Genomic DNA, 18,723 nt, shown 5'->3' with positions numbered 1-18,723 from the left:
GGACATATCCTTCGACTGGTACATAGACGACAGCACGCTTTGATGATGGCCCCGATATTTCCTTACTTCACTTCTTACGGACACATTTGCTTCACATATCGAGAGGAAGATACCCTTCCTGGCTTGGAGGACTACTTAATGGCCACTTTACTTGAGATGGTTTGCGATGTGGATGACATCTCCTTTGTCTTTGTTCACAGCTGTCGGTTCTCCGCAGCACGGCTTCTTATTGACGATGGACATGATGAAACGACATTCGGCAAGGACGTCGGATATTTTATGTACGTATCGACGACCGGGTCTCGTATGGGGTTCCGGGGCGTTGCTTGGGTGAGAAGCTCACCTCGAAGATGAGGCATTCAATTGGAACAGAAAAGTAATAAAAAAAAAAAGCTCGGTGAAGAGGAAGACAAAACAGTCGTTTCTAGACAAATGGATGTGAGGCATTACTCTCTTTCCAAAGTATTGTGTCTGACGTCAGGTGACGCGAGTTCTTACCGAAGCTGCCTTGCTTTGGGGTATCTTTGACTCATGATCTCGAATAGCTTCCTATACGACATGGAGACGTTTTCGAAACTGACTCTATGCGGGGGAAATACGAGATGTCTTGCCCCTCACCTCGAGCCAAGACGCCAGAGGAGTGATGGATTGACGCTACGTGAAGTGGGCGACGCCCCTGGAGTGACTGAAAGCAGCCAGACATTTTGACGAACGCAATGTTGGATCCGTAAGAAGTCCATTGCGCTGTTTGGCTGTCTGAAGGACTGGAAGGTGGAGATATTCTTGGCCTCTATACCTTGTGATTTGAAGACAGTAGAGAATGAGTTCAGAAGTAGAGGGAGGAGGGAGACAAGCGATGGACGGAATGGTGTCTGTCGCCTTGCAATTTGATGAGGAGGTTTGTTGGTGAGAGGAGACGGACATCATGACTGGCGGGGTGGAAGGATTTTGGCCAAAGTTTCGGGAATGCCTCTCGGGGCCGAATTATCCAGCCGAGATTCACGTGCCGTTCGTGTCTGGGCGGTACCTGGAGCATGCGTGAGTCGGGGAATGTGCGTTCGGATTGAGGTACGGGATATGGTGCGGGTGCTCGGTGATGAGATGCCGATGTTTCGTTTTAGGGGGGCTTGATGATACATACTGAGCCGATTTCCGAAGGTATCGTGAGAGGCACTCACTCGAATGGAGGAGATTTGATATTGGGACGCGAATTGGGAGCTGTACATGAAATTTGATATCGGATTCTTGTGAGATTTCGATGGTCGGTTGAGGAATGCGGATTGAGAAACGGTGTGGTTCTACACGAGGAAGAGGACGGTCATTTGCGTTCCTTCAACGTCGGGAATTGACCGTGGCAAATCTTGCAAAGGAGAAGGTGCTTGCTTCACTGCGTCTCGGCCGGGTGTCCCGTGCTGGAATTCCCCAATGGTTCATCGTGAGAGCTGCCCGGTCCCCTGCGTGCTTTAGGCATGTCCCGGCGTCCCGATGTCCCGGGGAATGTGAAAGGGAAACGAACGCATTCGGATCTCCGGCGACCCTTTATTTTCCTTCGATACTTTTCAACGAGTCTCTCTTACCTTTGGGGTTTTTCGAGGCTATGCCTTGCAGAAAGCGCGCGTTGGTCGCGGAAAATCTGGTGGCAATCATCTCATCGCCTTCGCTTTCGCATTGGGAAAAAGTAGTGTCTTCCCCTTCCCTCGTGGAGGAAAGTTGTTGGAATGTCGCCAAACTCTGAAAGGGCCGTTCCTATAGCTCCTCCACGTGTTCGGGCTAGCTGCGTGGCTGCCTCCAAAGGCCTCCTCCCCCTTCGTCTCGGCTTGCTTCAATAAGGCCCTTGGTTTCATTGCGTACAATCCTGGGCTGGAGGGATTTCGTAGGAACGAGGGAGTGCGCTATGGAAATACTCATGTAATGATATCGCTGCTCACTATTAACATGGCCGCAGTCTATGGAAGATGAAGAATTTGAACCACTACTTTCAGAGGTCGCGAGTGTACCGCGTGGAAAGGAATACACCGCCTGCGCTGACAACACGGGACCCGAACGATCCGGACCACGCGAGCGCCCCGGCGTCCGAGGCTCGGGTCCCAAATGGTCCTGACGGCCCAAGTACCCTCCGACATTTTGCTACTCCTTTTAAGAGCTTCAAGGTATCTATCTGCAGTGCCCCCCGCGCGCGCGCGCGTCCAAACACGCCTGACAAACGTCTACAATGGGAAATGGCGTCGGTGATGGGGTTCCCCCCCCCCCCTCTCATAGGCTTTTAAGCTTCGAGACCGACAGGTCCGCCAGGCTGGCATTGGCAGCTCCGGGGGAACAAGAAGAAACGCACCGTCTCGGGCGCTAGCTCATACGCACCGGCGACGGACTCGATCCTCGCTCGTGAAATGTGTAAATGAGCGATGGCATGCTTTTCTCAGAGCACGGCTTGCTTCTTTTGGCCCCAGTTGCTTTAAGTTGTGTTTGCTCGATCTGTCCATTTGGTCACTTGGCCGCCACGATCAAGTCAAGGATGTGATTATTACGTGCTGCCTGGTCTTGAGAGATGGTCAGAGAGCGCGCTAGAGCTCTTCCTCTTTCCCCAGACTTTGCATTGGCACATGGTGTCGAGATCTGCAGAGCTTTAGTGTCATGGTTCGATGTACCCAGCCAACTAGCCGCACGCGTGAGACTAACCGAGAGCTGCATGATTTCTACTCTTCTTGCTAAATTCTGACAGGGCAGGTCGTTGCATTGCTTATCGGATCCCCAAAGATGCTTTCGTCGGGCGGGTTTACATGCCGTCTGTCTCTCTCGATCGGTGCCAGCGTCACAATGTCCCGGCCGCAGCCAAGCGGATCTCTTGCAAGAGACTGCGCCGCTTCTCCAAATCACACTTTCCATGCTCAAGTCCTTTTCTTGACTCCACTCCCCGGATGCCACCGGAGAGGCCCAGCAACGTTGTCCCCCAAGTGGTACGCCCGGCTCTGGTGCTGCTGACGGCGGCGGCGTGGACCACTCCAGGAGGCAGAGGATTGGGGAACGGAAGACGGACATATCGGCCGGTGACTAGGTATGCAGTGCGTTCATACCGGCAACAATGGACTTTGTCTCTCTTCCGATCCCCTGTTGCTACCTGACGGATCTCCCTGGGTTTGGATCGAGTCGCGGCTCGGCGCAGCAGTCGGGCGAAGAGAAAGATGTCATTGGCGTTCCGAGACTATGTTCCGTCGCGCATCTGTCTGGTCTGTCTGCTACTTGCTCTTCCTTCATCCAATCCAAAGACTCGCATTATCCGAGGCCTGCTCCGGAATGGAAGAGTTGCGCTTGAAAACAGGACGTTAGACTGGCGGGGCATACATTCCGAACCACTCAGGCGCAAACGCTCCCTAGCACTTGCGCATGCGCTGGTTCCATAGAATGCTGGCCGATGAGGTAACCTAGCCTCCAAGATATCCCGTCGTAAACATCGCGGCGTCAAACATTCTTGCACCCAAAATCTCACGACCTTTGGGAAAAAACACCCAGTTCTTAAGAATACCCGCCTTCAGACGAGGGGCATAATTGGGACATGGGCCGGAAGAGAGACGGGGGGGCTTCAGGTCCAGGGAATACGAAGATAAAATGATCTCCGTGCTATTTTAGCTCGGGGAGTTCCACAACTCTCTCTGCCTGTCCACTCTGACATGGAATGAAGGAATCCGCCATCCCGCGTAAACTACCCTAACTCCAAGGGCTAAAGAAGTGAAGAAGAAAGATCGTCCCTACTTTCGCACGCTATGCTCGTATTTACCACTGAGAAATGCCCACCGTCTAGCCCCATAAGGCCAACGAAAAGCTCATTTCCCAATGCCCGAAAAAGGCCTCCCAAAAAAGTTGGGGAAGACCTCTTTCTACGGATGGATACTAATAGGGCCTTTTCAGCTAGGTAAGGGGACTCTGCGTTTGCAAGCGAACCAGCGTCCGTTCAGATCCAGGCAATTTCGCAGAATAAGGTGAATCCATACGGCACGCGACGTAAGGTCCCAACTTGGGCGGTCCTATCTTCGTCCGGACGGAAAGCCTCTGCGCCGGCGGAGGACGATGGGGGATGAGAGAGGAGAGACGCGAAGGGCCCGGCGGGGTCAATGTACGCAGACGGCAGACGGAGATAGGGGACTAGCGCAGGCGCATCTTCTCCGTTCGTCAAAGTGCTTACTGCGTGAGGAGCCGACTGATCTGCGAGACGTTGCGATGCGTCTTCCAGTCTTTGATAATTCGATTGACTCTGTGAAGCTTCCCCCGATAAATTCGTAAATGGTTCATGCATCAACACGTCTGTAGCCCTTGTCGAGTGCTCAAGAGGATGGGCGCACCCAAGATCCCCGACCCCAGGAGGATGGGAAGACGTGTGGGTTCATCCAACCTACAGCTCGGGTCTGTCGCGTGCGCGCAGCCCGGCGCGCGCGCGCGTGTAAGTGCGCCGTCCGCGCATTCAAGCCAGAACCCTGCGCTGACAGTCACCCAGTCCCGAGGGAAACACAAAAGGGAAACGAACGTAGGGGCAGGGAGGACGGGTAGGATCCGTCATGACGGTATTGATCCGCCGAAAGCCAAGACTCTCTCCCCAAGAAGAGATATCCCACGAGCTACCCTAATTTGGCACCTTAATTCAAATTCAGGCTCTGCCCTTGTCTGCACGCGTCGAAGCTGGGATTAGGGGCTGATGGGGGGCCCTGGAGCTTTCGCTGTGCAAAAGGAACAAGAAGACGATTTTCTTGGCTCGGAATGGCTCCAGGGCTGAGCCTCTCTCTGCGTCTTCCTAATTCCTGTGGGGCGAGGATATTCTGCCAGCAGCTCCCGCTATTCTGCCACCAAGTGTGGCTGCGGCAGGCCCTACCTCCGACCACGGAGCCCAGCTGCCTATACCCACCTACTTACTTACCTACCTACCTACTTATAACTACTACTTTATTAACCTCGCCGTTACTACTACTATTAATTAAAGCTATTCTTAACGTTAATATACTATAAGAAGAGAATAATTACGAAGTTAACGATCCCTTTATTTATTAATATACTATTAATTATAATAATTATAATTATATAAAATACGACTACTTATTTTATAACTAGCGCTTTTTTAGCTTATTTAAAACTAGAGTAGTACTTAATAAGGCTATTTATAAAGCTAGCTTCGTAGTCCGAATTATTTAATATAAGCCCTTTATTAAAGTATTAATTATTATTATTTATTATTATACTTATAGCCCGCGTTATAATTAAAAATAGTAATATTTTATAAAATTAACTTATTTAAATAAGTATTATAAGTCCTTAACCTCGTTTATAAACTATTATTAATAAATCGCTATTAGCTTTTTAAATAGTAATTAGCTTTTTTATCCCGTTATTAATAACTTTTATAATTATTATAACTACTTATTTAATAATACTAACGCTTTTATAGATTATTATTACGCGCTATTATATAATAAAAAGGACTAAATTATTAATTAATAAAATAAGGGTATTTAACTTATTTAAATCTTTTTAAGCTTATAATTAAAAAGTAGTAATTATAGTAATATTATTACCTATAATATACTTAATATATTAACTACTTACTATTGTAATAAATTAAGTAGTAGGACCCCTATTAAGTAGTTATTTAATTAATTATGCGATTTAACGAAGTACTAATACTACTTTTAATATAACGACGCGGGCTATATTACGAGCTTATTTATCGTACTTATTATTACGATTTTTTTATTTTAATAATATTTAGATATTCTATTAATAGATTTTATATATAAAACTAACCGATTTAATATACTATTATTTAATATTTATAAAATAATTAATAATAGTTATGCTTTTTAAATTACGAGCTATTTTTTATTTAATAAGAAGGAAGCTAACTATAATTAGGTTATTAACTAGTTATTAATATTACTCTAGGCTTATAAAATTCCTTTTTTATAAGTTACGTATACGGATCGTAAGATTACTTTACTTAATACCCTTAATAATAATACTTAATTAAAAGTAGTATTATACGTACTTTATTATTAATATATTAACTTTAATATATTAGCCTAGACTTAGTATTACTTTAGCCTAGTTACGAAGGACGAGATTAGCGTAGTTATATATAACCCTTACTTTTAATAATTTTTTATAAATTAAAGTAATCTTCTCTATAGCTAATTAATAACTATATATTATAACTAATTATTTAAATTTTAAATTACTAAGTACTTTATAATAGTAATTAATTATATTATTAATACTTAGCTTAAGCCGTAATATAAGAAACTCGTACTTATTTAAGTTAACTAAATTAAGTATTTCGGTTACTTAACTACGTTAATTATTAAATCTTTATATACGAGTATTAAAATACGAGTTTATTACTATACGGGCGACTTTAAAGCCGTATTTAATAAATTGGTTATTTTTTAAATAAGTTAAGTAATTATAATTAACGCTTACTAAACCTATTATTAAGCTAAAGTATTAAGTATTATTATAAGATTATTTTTAAAAAAAGTATATTTATATATATATTATAATACCTTTAAATAACTTTTATAAGAACTTAGTATATTAAATAGATAGCTAAATTTAGGTTTATTAAAAAAGCTATTAAAAAAGTGCGTATATTACTTAATTCGAACTACTTATAAGCTATTTTATTATTACGTTTTTTAATAATATATTAAGGACGGTACTTTAATATTACTAAAAGAGATCTATTTATATTAGTTTTAGTAACGCTTAGAGCTTATTATTAATAATAGTATTTCTATTTTTTTATTTAATTTTTTATAAATCCGAGATAAGGGTTACTTATAGGGCTCTATAATAGGTATTATAATAATTATAATAAGTAAGTTAAAAAAGCTAATTATTAATTAAAATACCTCTTTTAAATAAGAGCCCTTTATATTTAAATATAAAGAAGCTACTAAATACGTAAAAATAATACTCGTATTAGCACTACTATTATTAATAATACTTTTAGTACTAAGTAGGGCTATTTTTATTTAACGAGGCCTTAAGATTATATACGATTTTAATATATATAAGCTTAATATAAAAATATAATAGAGGTACTAGCGGGCTATTATTAATAAAATAATTAACGTAGTTAATAATAATATAATTAATTTTATAAGGGCTCTTTAGTTATTACTATTTATAAAGTTATAATCTTAATTAATTAGTAATCTTATATAATTAAATATATTATAAAATCTAGTTAATAAGGATTATATTTATAATATTAATCTTATAATAAAAAGTAAAATAAATAGACTTATTAATAAGTACGAGGTTAAAATAGAGTACGAGGCTAAAGTAAAAGAAGTTATTAAATTACGGGCTATAAGTTATATAAAGTAATTAATAATTAATTAAGTAGTTAATTAAGTAGTTAATTAAGCTACTTTATTAATTATATCGAATTAAGCTAATTCGTTAATTACTATACTTTTTATTAAGATAATTTAATCAATTATAAGTTAATTAACGGCCTCTAATTAGTTTAATTTATTTAAATATTAACTACGTAGAGCCTAGCTTATGTATATACCTAAGACCGGCGGTCGTGTAGCGGCCGCAGCTATACTTAGTGGCAGAATAGCGGGAGCTGCTGGCAGAATATCCTCGCCCTTCCTGTGTTCCTCTCGTGCTGCTTTCTCCTTCGATCGTCAGTCAGCCTAGCTTTTTGGTCGTCCCTTGCCTGATAATGTTGCCTTCATCCGGGGGTGATTCAAGGTACCCATAAATGCACCACCGCATCCGCCGACAGATTTATCTCTTCCGGTACGACGACCGATGTGTATTAAAGTTCCTAAATCGAATACAAAGTCGTCCAATGTCTGTCAGAGACATTTCATAGTCCCACCGGTGTAAAACCAAAACCAAAACCAAAACCAAAACCAAAACCAAACCAAACACTGGCAGTAATACCACGAACCTTCCACGAACTTGACACAACCCGCGGTCCGAACGAGCCAAAAAACCTTGTCCTAAACAGGAAATCGAGAACAAGAAACTGGAATCGGCCAGCGCCGAGCAAGCTGGGCGTGAATCCGAAGAAACCACTCTATCCGTACAGCTCCAATCCCGGCAGGTAACAATCGCGGGCTAATACCTAGGTAATACCTCTCGATCCAAAGGTCTGCCTTACACCGCACTAAAACAAAAAGTGTCGTCTGCCTAAAAAGCTGTGCACCCGCGCCTCTCCGTCCCCCGACTCCCCCGGGCACCCCCTTGCTCGCCGGGCCTTAACATTCTGACATTGTACCGCAATAAGGTCAGTCCAATGTCACTTTTTCCCCTTGGCTCTTCGCCCCGTCCCCCCCCCCCCCCCCCCCCTCCCCCACCCCCCCCCCCCCCTCCCCCCCGCGCCCTGCACTTTTTTCATTTTGTCCCGCAAAAGGCTCCCCCAATTCCCTTTTTCCCCCTTGCCTTTCCCCCCCCCCCCCCCCCCCCCCCCCTTTGGCACGAACCGAACCACGCCTCGTTCGTTTCTTTCCTACCTAGGTAAGGGATATCGAACACACATGTTCCGGGAACGGGGGGGAATTCACTAGGTATTCAGTAACCCCATCATCATCTGCATCATCGCCCCTTACGTACCTTACAGAAAGAAAATAAGAAAGGAGGGGGGTCATCGGGGGGAAGGGAGGGGGGAAAACTGCAAGGGATGCTGATGACGGACGGTGGAACCTGAGCTTGCGCCTGGGAGGTACGGGAACCAATACAGGGGGATACACAGCAAAGGAGACAGACACGCGGATACAAGAGACAGAAACCCAATCGAAAGCAAAGTCGCTAAAACTCGCTCTATCAGCGTCAGCGCCGTCGCGGGGGAAAGCACCAAAACGCAAACCAAAGAGAAGCCCAAAGCGGCGCCAGACCCGGGTGTCACAAGCCCGCTCGGGAATGGGGGGGGGGAAGGGGGAAGAGAAACGTATAATACCTCGCTAACTTTGACACTTTAAACACCGTAGAGTCCAGTGTGTACGGAGTACTTCGTACCTCAGAGGTCTGATGACCCGGACAAGCAGAAAAACAAGAGCGAGACCAAGCTTTTTTTTTGCAACCAGAGGGTTCTGAGCAGCACCAAGAAGCTTCCCTTTCTAACTAACCCCTGTACCACACCACCACCACCACCACCACCAAGAACGCCCGGCTGCCTACATGGTACCTAACCCAGATCAGAGCACAAAAGTCAAAGTCGGGATCGGGTACGTCCAGAGTATAATATCGTGTCAGACCGCACCACCCGTTCCCCTCCTTCCCCTTCCTCCCGCCCTCTTGAACCTGGATCTCGGCTTTATTCTTATCCTTCTCGTCATCCTCTTGAACTGCTCTTGTGCTCCCTTCCATAACACGACATAACGACGACGACGGGTGTGTTTCCACTGGTGCTCGGATAGTGTGTGCTCGACTTACATCCCACCTCCACGGATAACCTGGATCCCTTCTTCAGATCACCGCCGATCATCCAACCAACCGACACACTCTCACCTACTCGGTACACCGGCTTAACTTTTTATTACCGGCTCGTCGGAAACAGTCACAGCTTAAAATAGGGAATCGAAAGAAAAAAAAGTCCAGCAAAAAGACATCTAGTGTCTTCTTTTTATTTGGAAAAAAGTAATCCAGGATATTCATCCCCCCCCCTACTGGGTAGTTGAATATGTACATTCAAAAAATATGGCTCGTCCCAGCATCATCGTCTCCATGCTCGTCCTCTCCCTCTCCGGAACCGCGTTCGGCAGAGCGAGCTTCTTCGGCAAACAGCAACAGCACGACGCAATGACGGAATGCGCGCGCGTCGATGCCCCGACCTCCTTGACCTGGCTTTTGCAAGATCAACCCTTCGAACAGGAGGATCCGTCCGCCTTTTTCTACGTCAACCAAGATATTGACGCGTCAGGTAGGACTTTTTTTTTTTTGTGCTTTTTTGAAATTTCTTGTCTTTTTTGGGTTGGCAACTATGCCTCTCTGGTGTATAGTTTCCCTGACATAGGAGATTCTGAATGAATGAATGAATGTACTCAAACGGTTCTCTTTCATAGGAAACAAGGCGAACAGAGTCGCACAACTCGTCACCTTTGGCGGCGTCCAGGGACAACAGGAATCGACAGAGTGCCGCCTCCTCTTCACCATGCCCGAGGACTCGGAGAGCTGGGAGCTGATCCAGCGCGAGGGCGCCACCACGATGCGCGTCTTCCGCGTCCCCAGCTACGAAGGGGACGATTCCATACGACAGAAGCAGAATCTTCTGGGCACCGTCCTGGTCAAGCCTGGAACGCAGTCCATCGACCTCGGCCAGTGCGACGGCAGCGGTAGTTTCGTTTTCGAGCTTGCCGACGCGGGACGCAGTCGCGTCGCTTTCCGTCAGGCATCGAAGCCGAAAGACGGCTTTGGTGTCTTTATGGCTCATGGATGCCCGGTCCCTAGAAGGACCGAGTCCGAGGACCTGTGAGGAGGAAGAGGTGATTTCGAATGACGAGTTGAAGAATTAGAATTTTGGTGTGTGTCTTGATAAGTTTGGTTTTCCGCCGAATTAGACGGGCACCCTCCACCCGTGGAGGTTGGCGATGTTCACAGTCCCTCTAAAACACCTGTGCGGTGTAAGGCATCCGTTCTCGGCGGAAAGGTGGTTGTGGCATCCGCATGTCGCGACGGGAATGGCCACGGCTTGGTTCTGGGGCGACCTCCATCACCAACGGCACAAGTAGAAAGTTATCCAGCTCCCTGCTGGCCGTGGTGTGAGGACATCTACGCTCGCCGACGGCAGCCCGATGGCTGTGGAACGAACATTGCCGGAAACCGAACTGGCGCTCTTCGTTACGAAGCTTGTTAGCCGGGATGCGCAGTTGAGGGTTCTTGATGCGTGTGTCCAGCTTGCTCGACTTCATCTTGCGCAGGTGCGAGGTGAACTCGGTTGCGAAGTCGGGGAAGCGCTCAAACATTTCCTGAAACCTTTCGAGCCCGCCATCGTCCTTCACGATCGATGACGAACCTCCAGCAACGGACCAGGCCACCATCGCTACGGTCCACCTCCGAATTCGCATCGAAGACTCGGCATCGCACTGGCCGTAGACGTATTGGACGAAGCGAGGTGTGACATCCCAGTCGCAGCGGAGGTAGATGTCTTGCAAGGCATCAATCGCAAGGTCTTGCAGGTGATGCAGATCGAGCCGAGCAGCGAAGATGTGAAGGCGAACCAGAGCCCAGTGAAGTCGTTGGCACGGTACGCCAGGGGCATCACTGACGAGAGTGATCATCTCGTCGAGGTGTCTGCGGAAGCCATCTCTTTGATGCAGCCATACTACGAAGAGCTCGAACATGGAGGCGGATTCGTTGGGAAGGCGGATAGTCGACTTTTGTTGCGGTAACCATACCGGCACTGGTGTCTGGTTCGGCGTCACCTTGACGCCGGCTGGTGTAGCGTCCAGCTGATCCTCGAAGAAAGGGGCAGCGTTGCTGAGCTTCTGCTTGTTGATACGGAACTCCTTCATCTTCTCGCCTCGACCGACGAATACGCGCGCTAGGTTATCATCTTCGTGTGATGATCTGTGAAAGAGAAGATTAGATCAGGTTGAGGGACATTGACGTATTGCAGGAGACGTACATATTAGACGCTGATGGTCTGTGGAAGATGCCCTGTGGTCTAGTCATGGGTGCCATTGTGAAGATAGTGTTCCAGCACTTGGTGTAAGAGCCAGCTCTGGATGAGAAAGTAAAGTAGATGAAAGTACTAAAGAATTTGAAGAATCCAGAAAACCCAGAGCACACGAATAATGAAAGGCCGTTGACTTCGTTTGTTACTTTCACTCTCCCAGAGAGCTTGAGAAGAGAAAAGAGAGAGCACACCAGAACTAGTCCTAGATGGATCTGAGGACGCTCTTCATTATCAATTGCTCCAAGTCTGGATGCAACTTTGGCAGGGTAGAGGCGCCGCAGATATGGGGAACTACACGGTCACACACGAGCTTCCCTAACACCATGGCCCCTGTGTCGTCTGCCAAGTGCAGTGTATGAATAAGCTTATACGTGATAATCGATGTTAAGCCAGTTTCAGAAAGGAGGGTATAAGGGTGTGGCTGGCTTGGTGCTCAGCCGGGGCTTTGCTGGGGCTTGCCGGGAGTTGCTGGGACTCTTGCTGCATCCTCAGCTTAACAGAACGCTGATATGGGGCAGCGATTCACGTCAAAGACGAGATGATGCTGCTTGGGATGGTAGGGGTGTTGGTTTCAAACGTCATTGTCAAACGCACTGAGTGCATTGGTGTGGGAGTCGTGCCGCGCGAAGTGCTCCCTCAACTGCCTCAGGCGACAGGGTTGTTGGCTGTGTTCTCGTGGGACACGGCTGTAGCGGAAGCTTGGGGCATCTTAGCCGTGGCTGATATAGGACCGGGGTGCGGTGCTTGGATGCAGTTCTTGACGTTCCCGCCGAGCCCTGTCATGAACTGTCTCGTCTGTGCAGGCGATCTCCTGCTCCCACCTGGCTCGGAGTTGCAATCAAAGGTTTGGCGAGATTTTTTTGGTAAGTCAAGGTGCTCGATAATCTCTCAATCTACCCTCAGACAGTGCAACGATGGTTTCTTGATCTCCTATTTTTGGTGGCGTCGTCCTTTTTTTATATACACGGCAAAAAAAGGCAGTTCAACTGATGCCTTGGGATGAGCGTCTTGTGTCGGATGAAAACATGAGGCGTCTTGAATCGTCGTTTCCTTGTCAGTTGTGGCCAGTAAACAAGCTAGACAAGCCCACAAGAAGGATCATGTTTCGGTGCCACCCACTATCCCGGACTGTCGCGCGGGGAATACTCGCTCTGGCAGGCTCATCGCGATTGCCTAAACCTGTTGAACTCGGCTAGTGATCATGGCTGAAGGCATCGCCAGCCAGCGTCATTGCGGAGGGGGACACTTCAATGCTCTAAAGCACTAGCTCTCGTAGCTGGCATTGACGGCATTCCAAGCCCGAGGAATCAAAAGATGACTGCGCCGCCGCGTTGTTGCATTCCAAGACCCAAGTGTCCGTCTGATGCTGCTTGGATCGTCGAGGCAGTGCAACGCGGGCGGGAAAATCCTGCTGCTCATGGAGGAGAAAGACGGGATGCTAAGGTCCGGGCACCTATATCGCTACCATGGGACGTTTGGTTTCAGTCGTGGAGTTGAGAGTCTGGAAGAGGTTATGGAAAAAGTGAAGGCCCGTATAATACGAGGTGCAGAGTCGGAGACTTGAAACTGGGTCTCGGCCGGATTCGACGCTAGGCGACCCGCGAAAAAGAGTCTAAAAAGTCTCCTTGAGCCCGCTGCCCTTGGTAAGGGGGCCAAGGAGGCTTGCTTGGTCGAGCACAGGGCATATTGTGGCCGGGCCGGGCGGCAGCGTTGGAGGCGGTGCCCATTGAAAAGCCCGGTCATTCTCAACCTGCAATATCGGCGCGTGCTGGCTCCGATGTACGGGTATGGAGAGGTGGGGTTGGCGGTAGGGGTTTGAGAACTCGAGATTCGAGAATGAGACCCCGACCCGTAACAAGAGGAAGAACCGGGAGCCAGGGTTGTTTGCTGGGAAGGTTTTGCGCGGATTTTTCTGCGTGCTCCATGCTTCCAGTCTCCTACTCCAGTGTGCTCCAACCTGCTCCAGTGAAAAGAGTCTACTGTGTATGTAGAGGCAGGCCGTAGACCCAGTTGGCAGTCGGTGCCATTCGTGCCAGTCACCCAGAGGTCCCAGACTGACTGACGGGATCCTGGATCTTTTTTTGCCGCCGATCACGCCATTGCGGACTGCCCCAGAATCGAAAAATGCGTTTATGGCGGCCGTGTGAAGGCCCCACGCCGCTCTGATGTTAGCGGATGAGCAGTGTTGGTGATCACGAAAGAGTCGACGTCGGAAGCTTCAACTGCTTCCACGACTATCAAGCGAGCGACATGACTGTTGGTCCAGACTGGCATAGTCTGTCTTGAATCTTGGTGCATCGAGGGAGGCCATTATAAGAAGCGGTGACGAGTGGCGGCTGATTCACTATTGGCTACCGTTGTCGAGGAAAAAGAAACAATGAGAGAGCTAGAACGGCTTCGAGGCGGTCTCGACGTTTGACCTGCAATTGCCGTCATGGCCTCAGTTGAAGGAGGAAAGGCTCGTCCAATCGAGGGAGACAATTGACGCGTGAGGGTGAGACATTGATTGACAGAAGCAGACAACTCAGGAATGCAACCTGCATCAGTTTCTCAACAGAGCAAGACAAGGTGACAACTCAGCGCAGCTAGTGAAGCCGCGAGAGTCAAGAAGGGGTCGTCAACAACGGTGAGGTGAGGATGTCCATGGAATCCGAGGCGGAGGTTCCTGAAGCGCGCAGAGCTCAACACGCTTGAGTAAGGTCACCCTAGCACGTCTCCGACAAGCAGCTTCAAGCAAGGGGAAGAAAAAAGGGTGCGGCGGCTCCAGTAAGGCGGTGGATTGAGCGAATGAAAAGAGAAGCTAGCGACAGAAATGGGACCAGGCAAGCTCGAGTGGATTACTTTCGTACCTGAGGCAAAGCGTCGAGCGCGCACGTGCCGCGGGCAGCATCGAGCACGATAAGCCCAAGGCGTCACTTGTAAGGTAAGAAGATGAGAAAACGTTCTTTCCCTCAGGCTCGAATTCCTATACGTACCTACGAATATTCTCAACTTCTCACGACAGATAGGCAGGCACGCAGGCTGGAGGTGCATTCCCCGACTTCCCACACCGCCCTTCCATATCGAGGCAGGTCCCCTGCGTTCCTGCCGCACTCAAGTAGCATTCAGCCAATAGGGAAACGTCTGCCCCTCCTTCTTGAGTTTCCTTTGCTCGCAGGTTCCCGTCTGTTGTTTTGACTTTGGGTTGCTACCTATTCTCACATTTGCCAAACTTGTCATGCACATGGACAATCTCAAGTTGCCTTTTGCCCTGCCCTAAAGCGCCTACCTTACCTTAGGCAATGTTGGAGTTGTCGTGTCATGCATCAACAGGCACGTACAGCCAGTAGTCTCAGATTCTAGACCATTCGGGCCATTATCCTCAGGCACACCGACGCAGTGGGTGAACAAGCGAGGGAGGCACGGCACGTCAGCTTGCAAAATGGAAGGCAGAAGAAGATGATAATCATTCAACGCAACGCAAAGTGACGGTGACAACTCGGGTCCATCTTACTGTGTACGTTGCCTCTCAGGTGTGGAACTGAGGGGCACTAACAGAGAACAATGGGTGGCTCGTGTGTTTCCGCCGGGAACTCCCAGTTAAAAACGATAGCTACTGATAGCTCACGGTAGGGTAGTGACATTGTTCAATTGTTGTACCCCGCCATCAGCAGCCCAGAAATGTTTCTTGCTTGGGTGGATGCGTCCAAAGACCTTTCCCCAATCGAGTCTCCAGCTTCACGCCACGCTGCATTCTCAGGGCGTGTCAGAGGGCAGTATCTCAAGGGCAATCTGCGACAACCCCTCCTTCCCTTCCAAAACTACCCCACCTTAACGCTAAGGGACCATGGTGGGAAAAGAATTCTCGCCTCATTTTTTTTTCTTTCCTGGGCAAGCACCAGGCATACGCAATGGAGGGGTAGGTAGGAACGACCATGATACCACCATTGACCGTACTAGGAAGAGGAGGGAGGAGCTTAGGAACTTAGGAAGGAAGGAAATCGAGGGAGAGGCATAAGCAGAAAATTCGTAAATCAAGCAGATAGAGACAAAATCACCGGGTCAATGGCTGATCGTAGGGTATCCGTAGTGTATGTACCTTATGTCTCCGTAAGGTCTCCGTATGGTGGGAAAAGGGAAAAGGGAAATCCCAAAGGGAACCAAAGGGAAACAGAAGATCCAAAGCCGACTTCGCTCTCAATTGACTGGACCCGGGACCCGTCACCCCAGCCACTGAGCTTCCATTGCTGTGCTGTTGCTCCCCTCCTCATCTTCCGCCGTACCTTCGCACGCAATCGCCCAATTCACCGACCGACTCGGCCACCTACCTGGTAGAGTTTTTTTTTTTTTTTTTCTCACCCTCCTCGCCTGTCCGTCCGACTACTTCTATTAACCCCTCCTCCGCCTTCTTCCCATCCGTTTCACTCTTCCCTTCTTCCTCCTCCCCTCCTCAACCGACCTGTCTTCCAAATTCTTTCTTCCTTACCTTGCTTCTTGTCGGCGAGGTAATTTTACACAACGCACATTTCAGTCACATTTGAATACTTTGCACAGACAAGCAACAGCATTCAAGATGGTTCAGTCATCGGTCCTTGGTTTCCCCCGCATGGGTGTGAACCGTGACCTCAAGAAGGCCAACGAGGCCTACTGGGGCGGCAAGCTCTCCCGCGATGAGCTCCTCGCCGAGGGCAAGAGACTTCGTCTTGCTCACTGGCAGATTCAGAAGGATGCCGGTGTCGACATCATCCCCAGCAACGACTTTGCTCACTACGACCACGTCCTCGACCACATTCAGCTCTTCAACGTACGTGACTCACGCCCCCCACCCCCATCCATGACCAATACCACATAGAATCACAAGCTTACGAAACAAACAGGCTGTCCCTCCCCGTTATGCCGAGACCAAGCTCGAGCCCATTGACGAGTACTTCGCCATGGGCCGTGGCCACCAGAAGGATGGCATCGACGTTCCCTCTCTGGTAAGCCCCGCCCCCGCCCCCGCTCAAACAATTGAGCTGTTGGCAAAAACCGACACAGAAAAAAAATCCAAAAAAGCTTGGACCATGTGCTAATGGGTCCATCAACAGGAAATGGTCAAGTGGTTTGACTCCAACTACCACTACGTTAAGCCTACCCTTCAGGATGGCCAGACCTTCAAGCTCGCTTCCGACCCCAAGCCCGTTCGCGAGTTCAACGAGGCCAAGGCCGCTGGCATCACCACCCGCCCCGTCCTTCTCGGACCCGTCTCCTTCCTCCACCTCGGCAAGCCCGACCGTGGCCAGTCCGTTGACCCCATCTCCCTCCTCGACAAGCTCGTCCCCGTCTACGTCGAGCTCCTGAAGCAGCTCAAGGCTGCCGGTGCCGAAACCGTTCAGATTGACGAGCCCATTCTGGTCTACGACCTTCCCCAGAAGTCCAAGGACGCCTTCAAGCCCGCCTACGAGCAGCTTGTCGGTGCTGGCCTCCCCAACCTTGTTCTGGCCACCTACTTCGGTGACATCGTCCACAACTTCGATGTTCTCCCCGCCATCAGCAACGTCTACGGTCTCCACGTCGACCTTGTCCGCAACCCTGAGCAGCTCGGCCCCGTTCTCGAGAAGCTCGGCCCCAAGCAGATCTTCTCTGCCGGTGTTGTCGACGGCCGTAACATCTGGAAGACCAACTTCCAGCGTGCCATTGACACCGTCAAGCAGGCCATCGCCAAGGTCGGCGAGGACCGTGTCATCGTCTCCACCTCCAGCTCCCTCCTCCACACCCCCCACACCCTTGCCTCCGAGAAGAAGCTCCCCGAGGAGGTCTACCGCTGGTTCTCCTTCGCCTCCGAGAAGGCCTCTGAGGTTGCCACCATTGCCAAGGCCATCACCGATGCTGCCTCTGTCCAGGCCAAGCTCGATGAGAACGCCAAGGACATCCAGTCCCGCGCCACCTCTGCCCGCACCAACGATCCCAACGTCAAGAAGCGCCAGTCTGAGGTCACTGAGGCCATGCACAACCGCAAGTCTGAGTTCCCTACCCGTATTGAGGCTCAGCGTAAGCACCTGAAGCTTCCCCTCTTCCCAACCACCACCATCGGCTCTTTCCCCCAGACCAAGGAGATCCGTATCCAGCGCAACAAGTTCACCAAGGGCGAGATCACTGCCCAGGAGTACGAGAAGTTCATCGAGAAGGAGATTGAGGAGACCATCAAGATCCAGAACGAGCTTGACTTGGATGTCCTCGTCCACGGTGAGCCCGAGCGTAACGACATGGTTCAGTACTTCGGTGAGCGCATGGACGGTTACGTCTTCACCACCCACGCCTGGGTTCAGTCTTACGGCTCTCGCTGCGTCCGTCCCCCCATCGTTGTCGGTGATATCTCTCGCCGCAACAACGAGCCCATGACCGTCAAGGAGTCCAAGTACGCTGCTGCCAACTCTGCTCGCCCCATGAAGGGCATGCTTACCGGCCCCATCACCTGCTTGCGCTGGTCTTTCCCCCGTGACGACGTTCACCAGTCCGTTCAGGCCCAGCAGCTTGCTCTGGCTCTCCGCGACGAGGTTGTCGACCTCGAGGCCGCTGGCATCTACGTCATCCAGGTCGATGAGCCCGCCCTCCGTGAGGGTCTTCCCCTCCGCACCGGCTCCGAGCGTGAGGCTTACCTCAAGTGGGCCGTCGACTCCTTCAAGCTGTCAACCGCCGGTGTCGAGGACTCCACCCAGATCCACTCCCACTTCTGCTACTCCGAGTTCCAGGACTTCTTCCACGCCATTGCCGCGCTGGATGCCGATGTCCTGTCCATCGAGAACAGCAAGTCTGACGCCAAGCTCCTCCGTGTCTTCGAGGACAAGGCCTACCCCCGCCACATCGGACCTGGTGTCTACGACATCCACTCCCCCCGTGTTCCCTCAGAGGAGGAGATCAAGACCCGCATCGAGGAGATGCTTAACAACGGTCTTCGCCCTGAGCAGCTCTGGATCAACCCCGACTGCGGTCTGAAGACCCGCCAGTGGGCTGAGACCAAGGCCGCTTTGGTCAACATGGTCAACGCTGCCAAGTACTTCCGCCAGAAGTACTCCAACTAAGTTTGGGCAATT

At 49.4% G+C, this 18,723-nt stretch overlaps 9 protein-coding genes across 9 annotated transcripts; 5 read left to right on the top strand and 4 right to left on the bottom strand.

Annotated features, from left to right (window-relative positions):
* Positions 1-826: 826 nt before the first annotated feature.
* Positions 827-1,844, bottom strand: CLUP02_05877 (uncharacterized protein; the record flags this gene model as incomplete). Its single annotated transcript, XM_049284882.1, has 5 exons — positions 827-1,089; positions 1,142-1,298; positions 1,351-1,454; positions 1,578-1,696; positions 1,762-1,844. The coding sequence occupies 5 exons, from the start codon at positions 1,842-1,844 to the stop codon at positions 827-829; spliced, it is 726 nt and encodes a 241-aa protein (XP_049142025.1).
* A 111-nt stretch (positions 1,845-1,955) lies between these two features.
* On the top strand, positions 1,956-2,399 carry CLUP02_05876 (uncharacterized protein; the record flags this gene model as incomplete). The annotated part of the gene is made up of 2 exons (XM_049284881.1): positions 1,956-2,228; positions 2,307-2,399. The coding sequence occupies 2 exons, from the start codon at positions 1,956-1,958 to the stop codon at positions 2,397-2,399; spliced, it is 366 nt and encodes a 121-aa protein (XP_049142024.1).
* Positions 2,400-2,484: 85 nt separating this feature from the next.
* CLUP02_05875 (uncharacterized protein) lies at positions 2,485-3,036 on the bottom strand (the record flags this gene model as incomplete). Its single annotated transcript, XM_049284880.1, has 2 exons — positions 2,485-2,537; positions 2,601-3,036. 2 exons carry the CDS (start codon positions 3,034-3,036, stop codon positions 2,485-2,487), a joined length of 489 nt encoding a protein of 162 aa, XP_049142023.1.
* Positions 3,037-3,079: 43 nt separating this feature from the next.
* On the top strand, positions 3,080-3,398 carry CLUP02_05874 (uncharacterized protein; the record flags this gene model as incomplete). The annotated part of the gene is made up of 2 exons (XM_049284879.1): positions 3,080-3,299; positions 3,373-3,398. 2 exons carry the CDS (start codon positions 3,080-3,082, stop codon positions 3,396-3,398), a joined length of 246 nt encoding a protein of 81 aa, XP_049142022.1.
* Positions 3,399-9,693: 6,295 nt separating this feature from the next.
* CLUP02_05873 (uncharacterized protein) lies at positions 9,694-10,468 on the top strand (the record flags this gene model as incomplete). Its single annotated transcript, XM_049284878.1, has 2 exons — positions 9,694-9,916; positions 10,059-10,468. 2 exons carry the CDS (start codon positions 9,694-9,696, stop codon positions 10,466-10,468), a joined length of 633 nt encoding a protein of 210 aa, XP_049142021.1.
* Positions 10,469-10,598: 130 nt separating this feature from the next.
* On the bottom strand, positions 10,599-11,676 carry CLUP02_05872 (uncharacterized protein; the record flags this gene model as incomplete). The annotated part of the gene is made up of 2 exons (XM_049284877.1): positions 10,599-11,562; positions 11,621-11,676. 2 exons carry the CDS (start codon positions 11,674-11,676, stop codon positions 10,599-10,601), a joined length of 1,020 nt encoding a protein of 339 aa, XP_049142020.1.
* Positions 11,677-11,877: 201 nt separating this feature from the next.
* On the top strand, positions 11,878-12,268 carry CLUP02_05871 (uncharacterized protein; the record flags this gene model as incomplete). The annotated part of the gene is made up of 2 exons (XM_049284876.1): positions 11,878-12,017; positions 12,109-12,268. The coding sequence occupies 2 exons, from the start codon at positions 11,878-11,880 to the stop codon at positions 12,266-12,268; spliced, it is 300 nt and encodes a 99-aa protein (XP_049142019.1).
* A 48-nt stretch (positions 12,269-12,316) lies between these two features.
* Positions 12,317-13,982, bottom strand: CLUP02_05870 (uncharacterized protein; the record flags this gene model as incomplete). The annotated part of the gene is made up of 8 exons (XM_049284875.1): positions 12,317-12,492; positions 12,569-12,601; positions 12,659-12,721; positions 12,791-12,863; positions 12,936-13,079; positions 13,137-13,283; positions 13,350-13,833; positions 13,927-13,982. The coding sequence occupies 8 exons, from the start codon at positions 13,980-13,982 to the stop codon at positions 12,317-12,319; spliced, it is 1,176 nt and encodes a 391-aa protein (XP_049142018.1).
* Positions 13,983-16,223: 2,241 nt separating this feature from the next.
* On the top strand, positions 16,224-18,711 carry CLUP02_05869 (5-methyltetrahydropteroyltriglutamate- homocysteine S-methyltransferase; the record flags this gene model as incomplete). Its single annotated transcript, XM_049284874.1, has 3 exons — positions 16,224-16,454; positions 16,528-16,629; positions 16,738-18,711. 3 exons carry the CDS (start codon positions 16,224-16,226, stop codon positions 18,709-18,711), a joined length of 2,307 nt encoding a protein of 768 aa, XP_049142017.1.
* Between the last annotated feature and the right edge of the window lie 12 nt (positions 18,712-18,723).

Source organism: Colletotrichum lupini, chromosome 3 (assembly GCF_023278565.1).
Source record: "Colletotrichum lupini chromosome 3, complete sequence".
Lineage (NCBI taxonomy): Eukaryota > Fungi > Ascomycota > Sordariomycetes > Glomerellales > Glomerellaceae > Colletotrichum > Colletotrichum lupini.
Note: the sequence above shows the minus strand (reverse complement) of the source record. Positions and strands in the feature narration are given on the sequence as shown.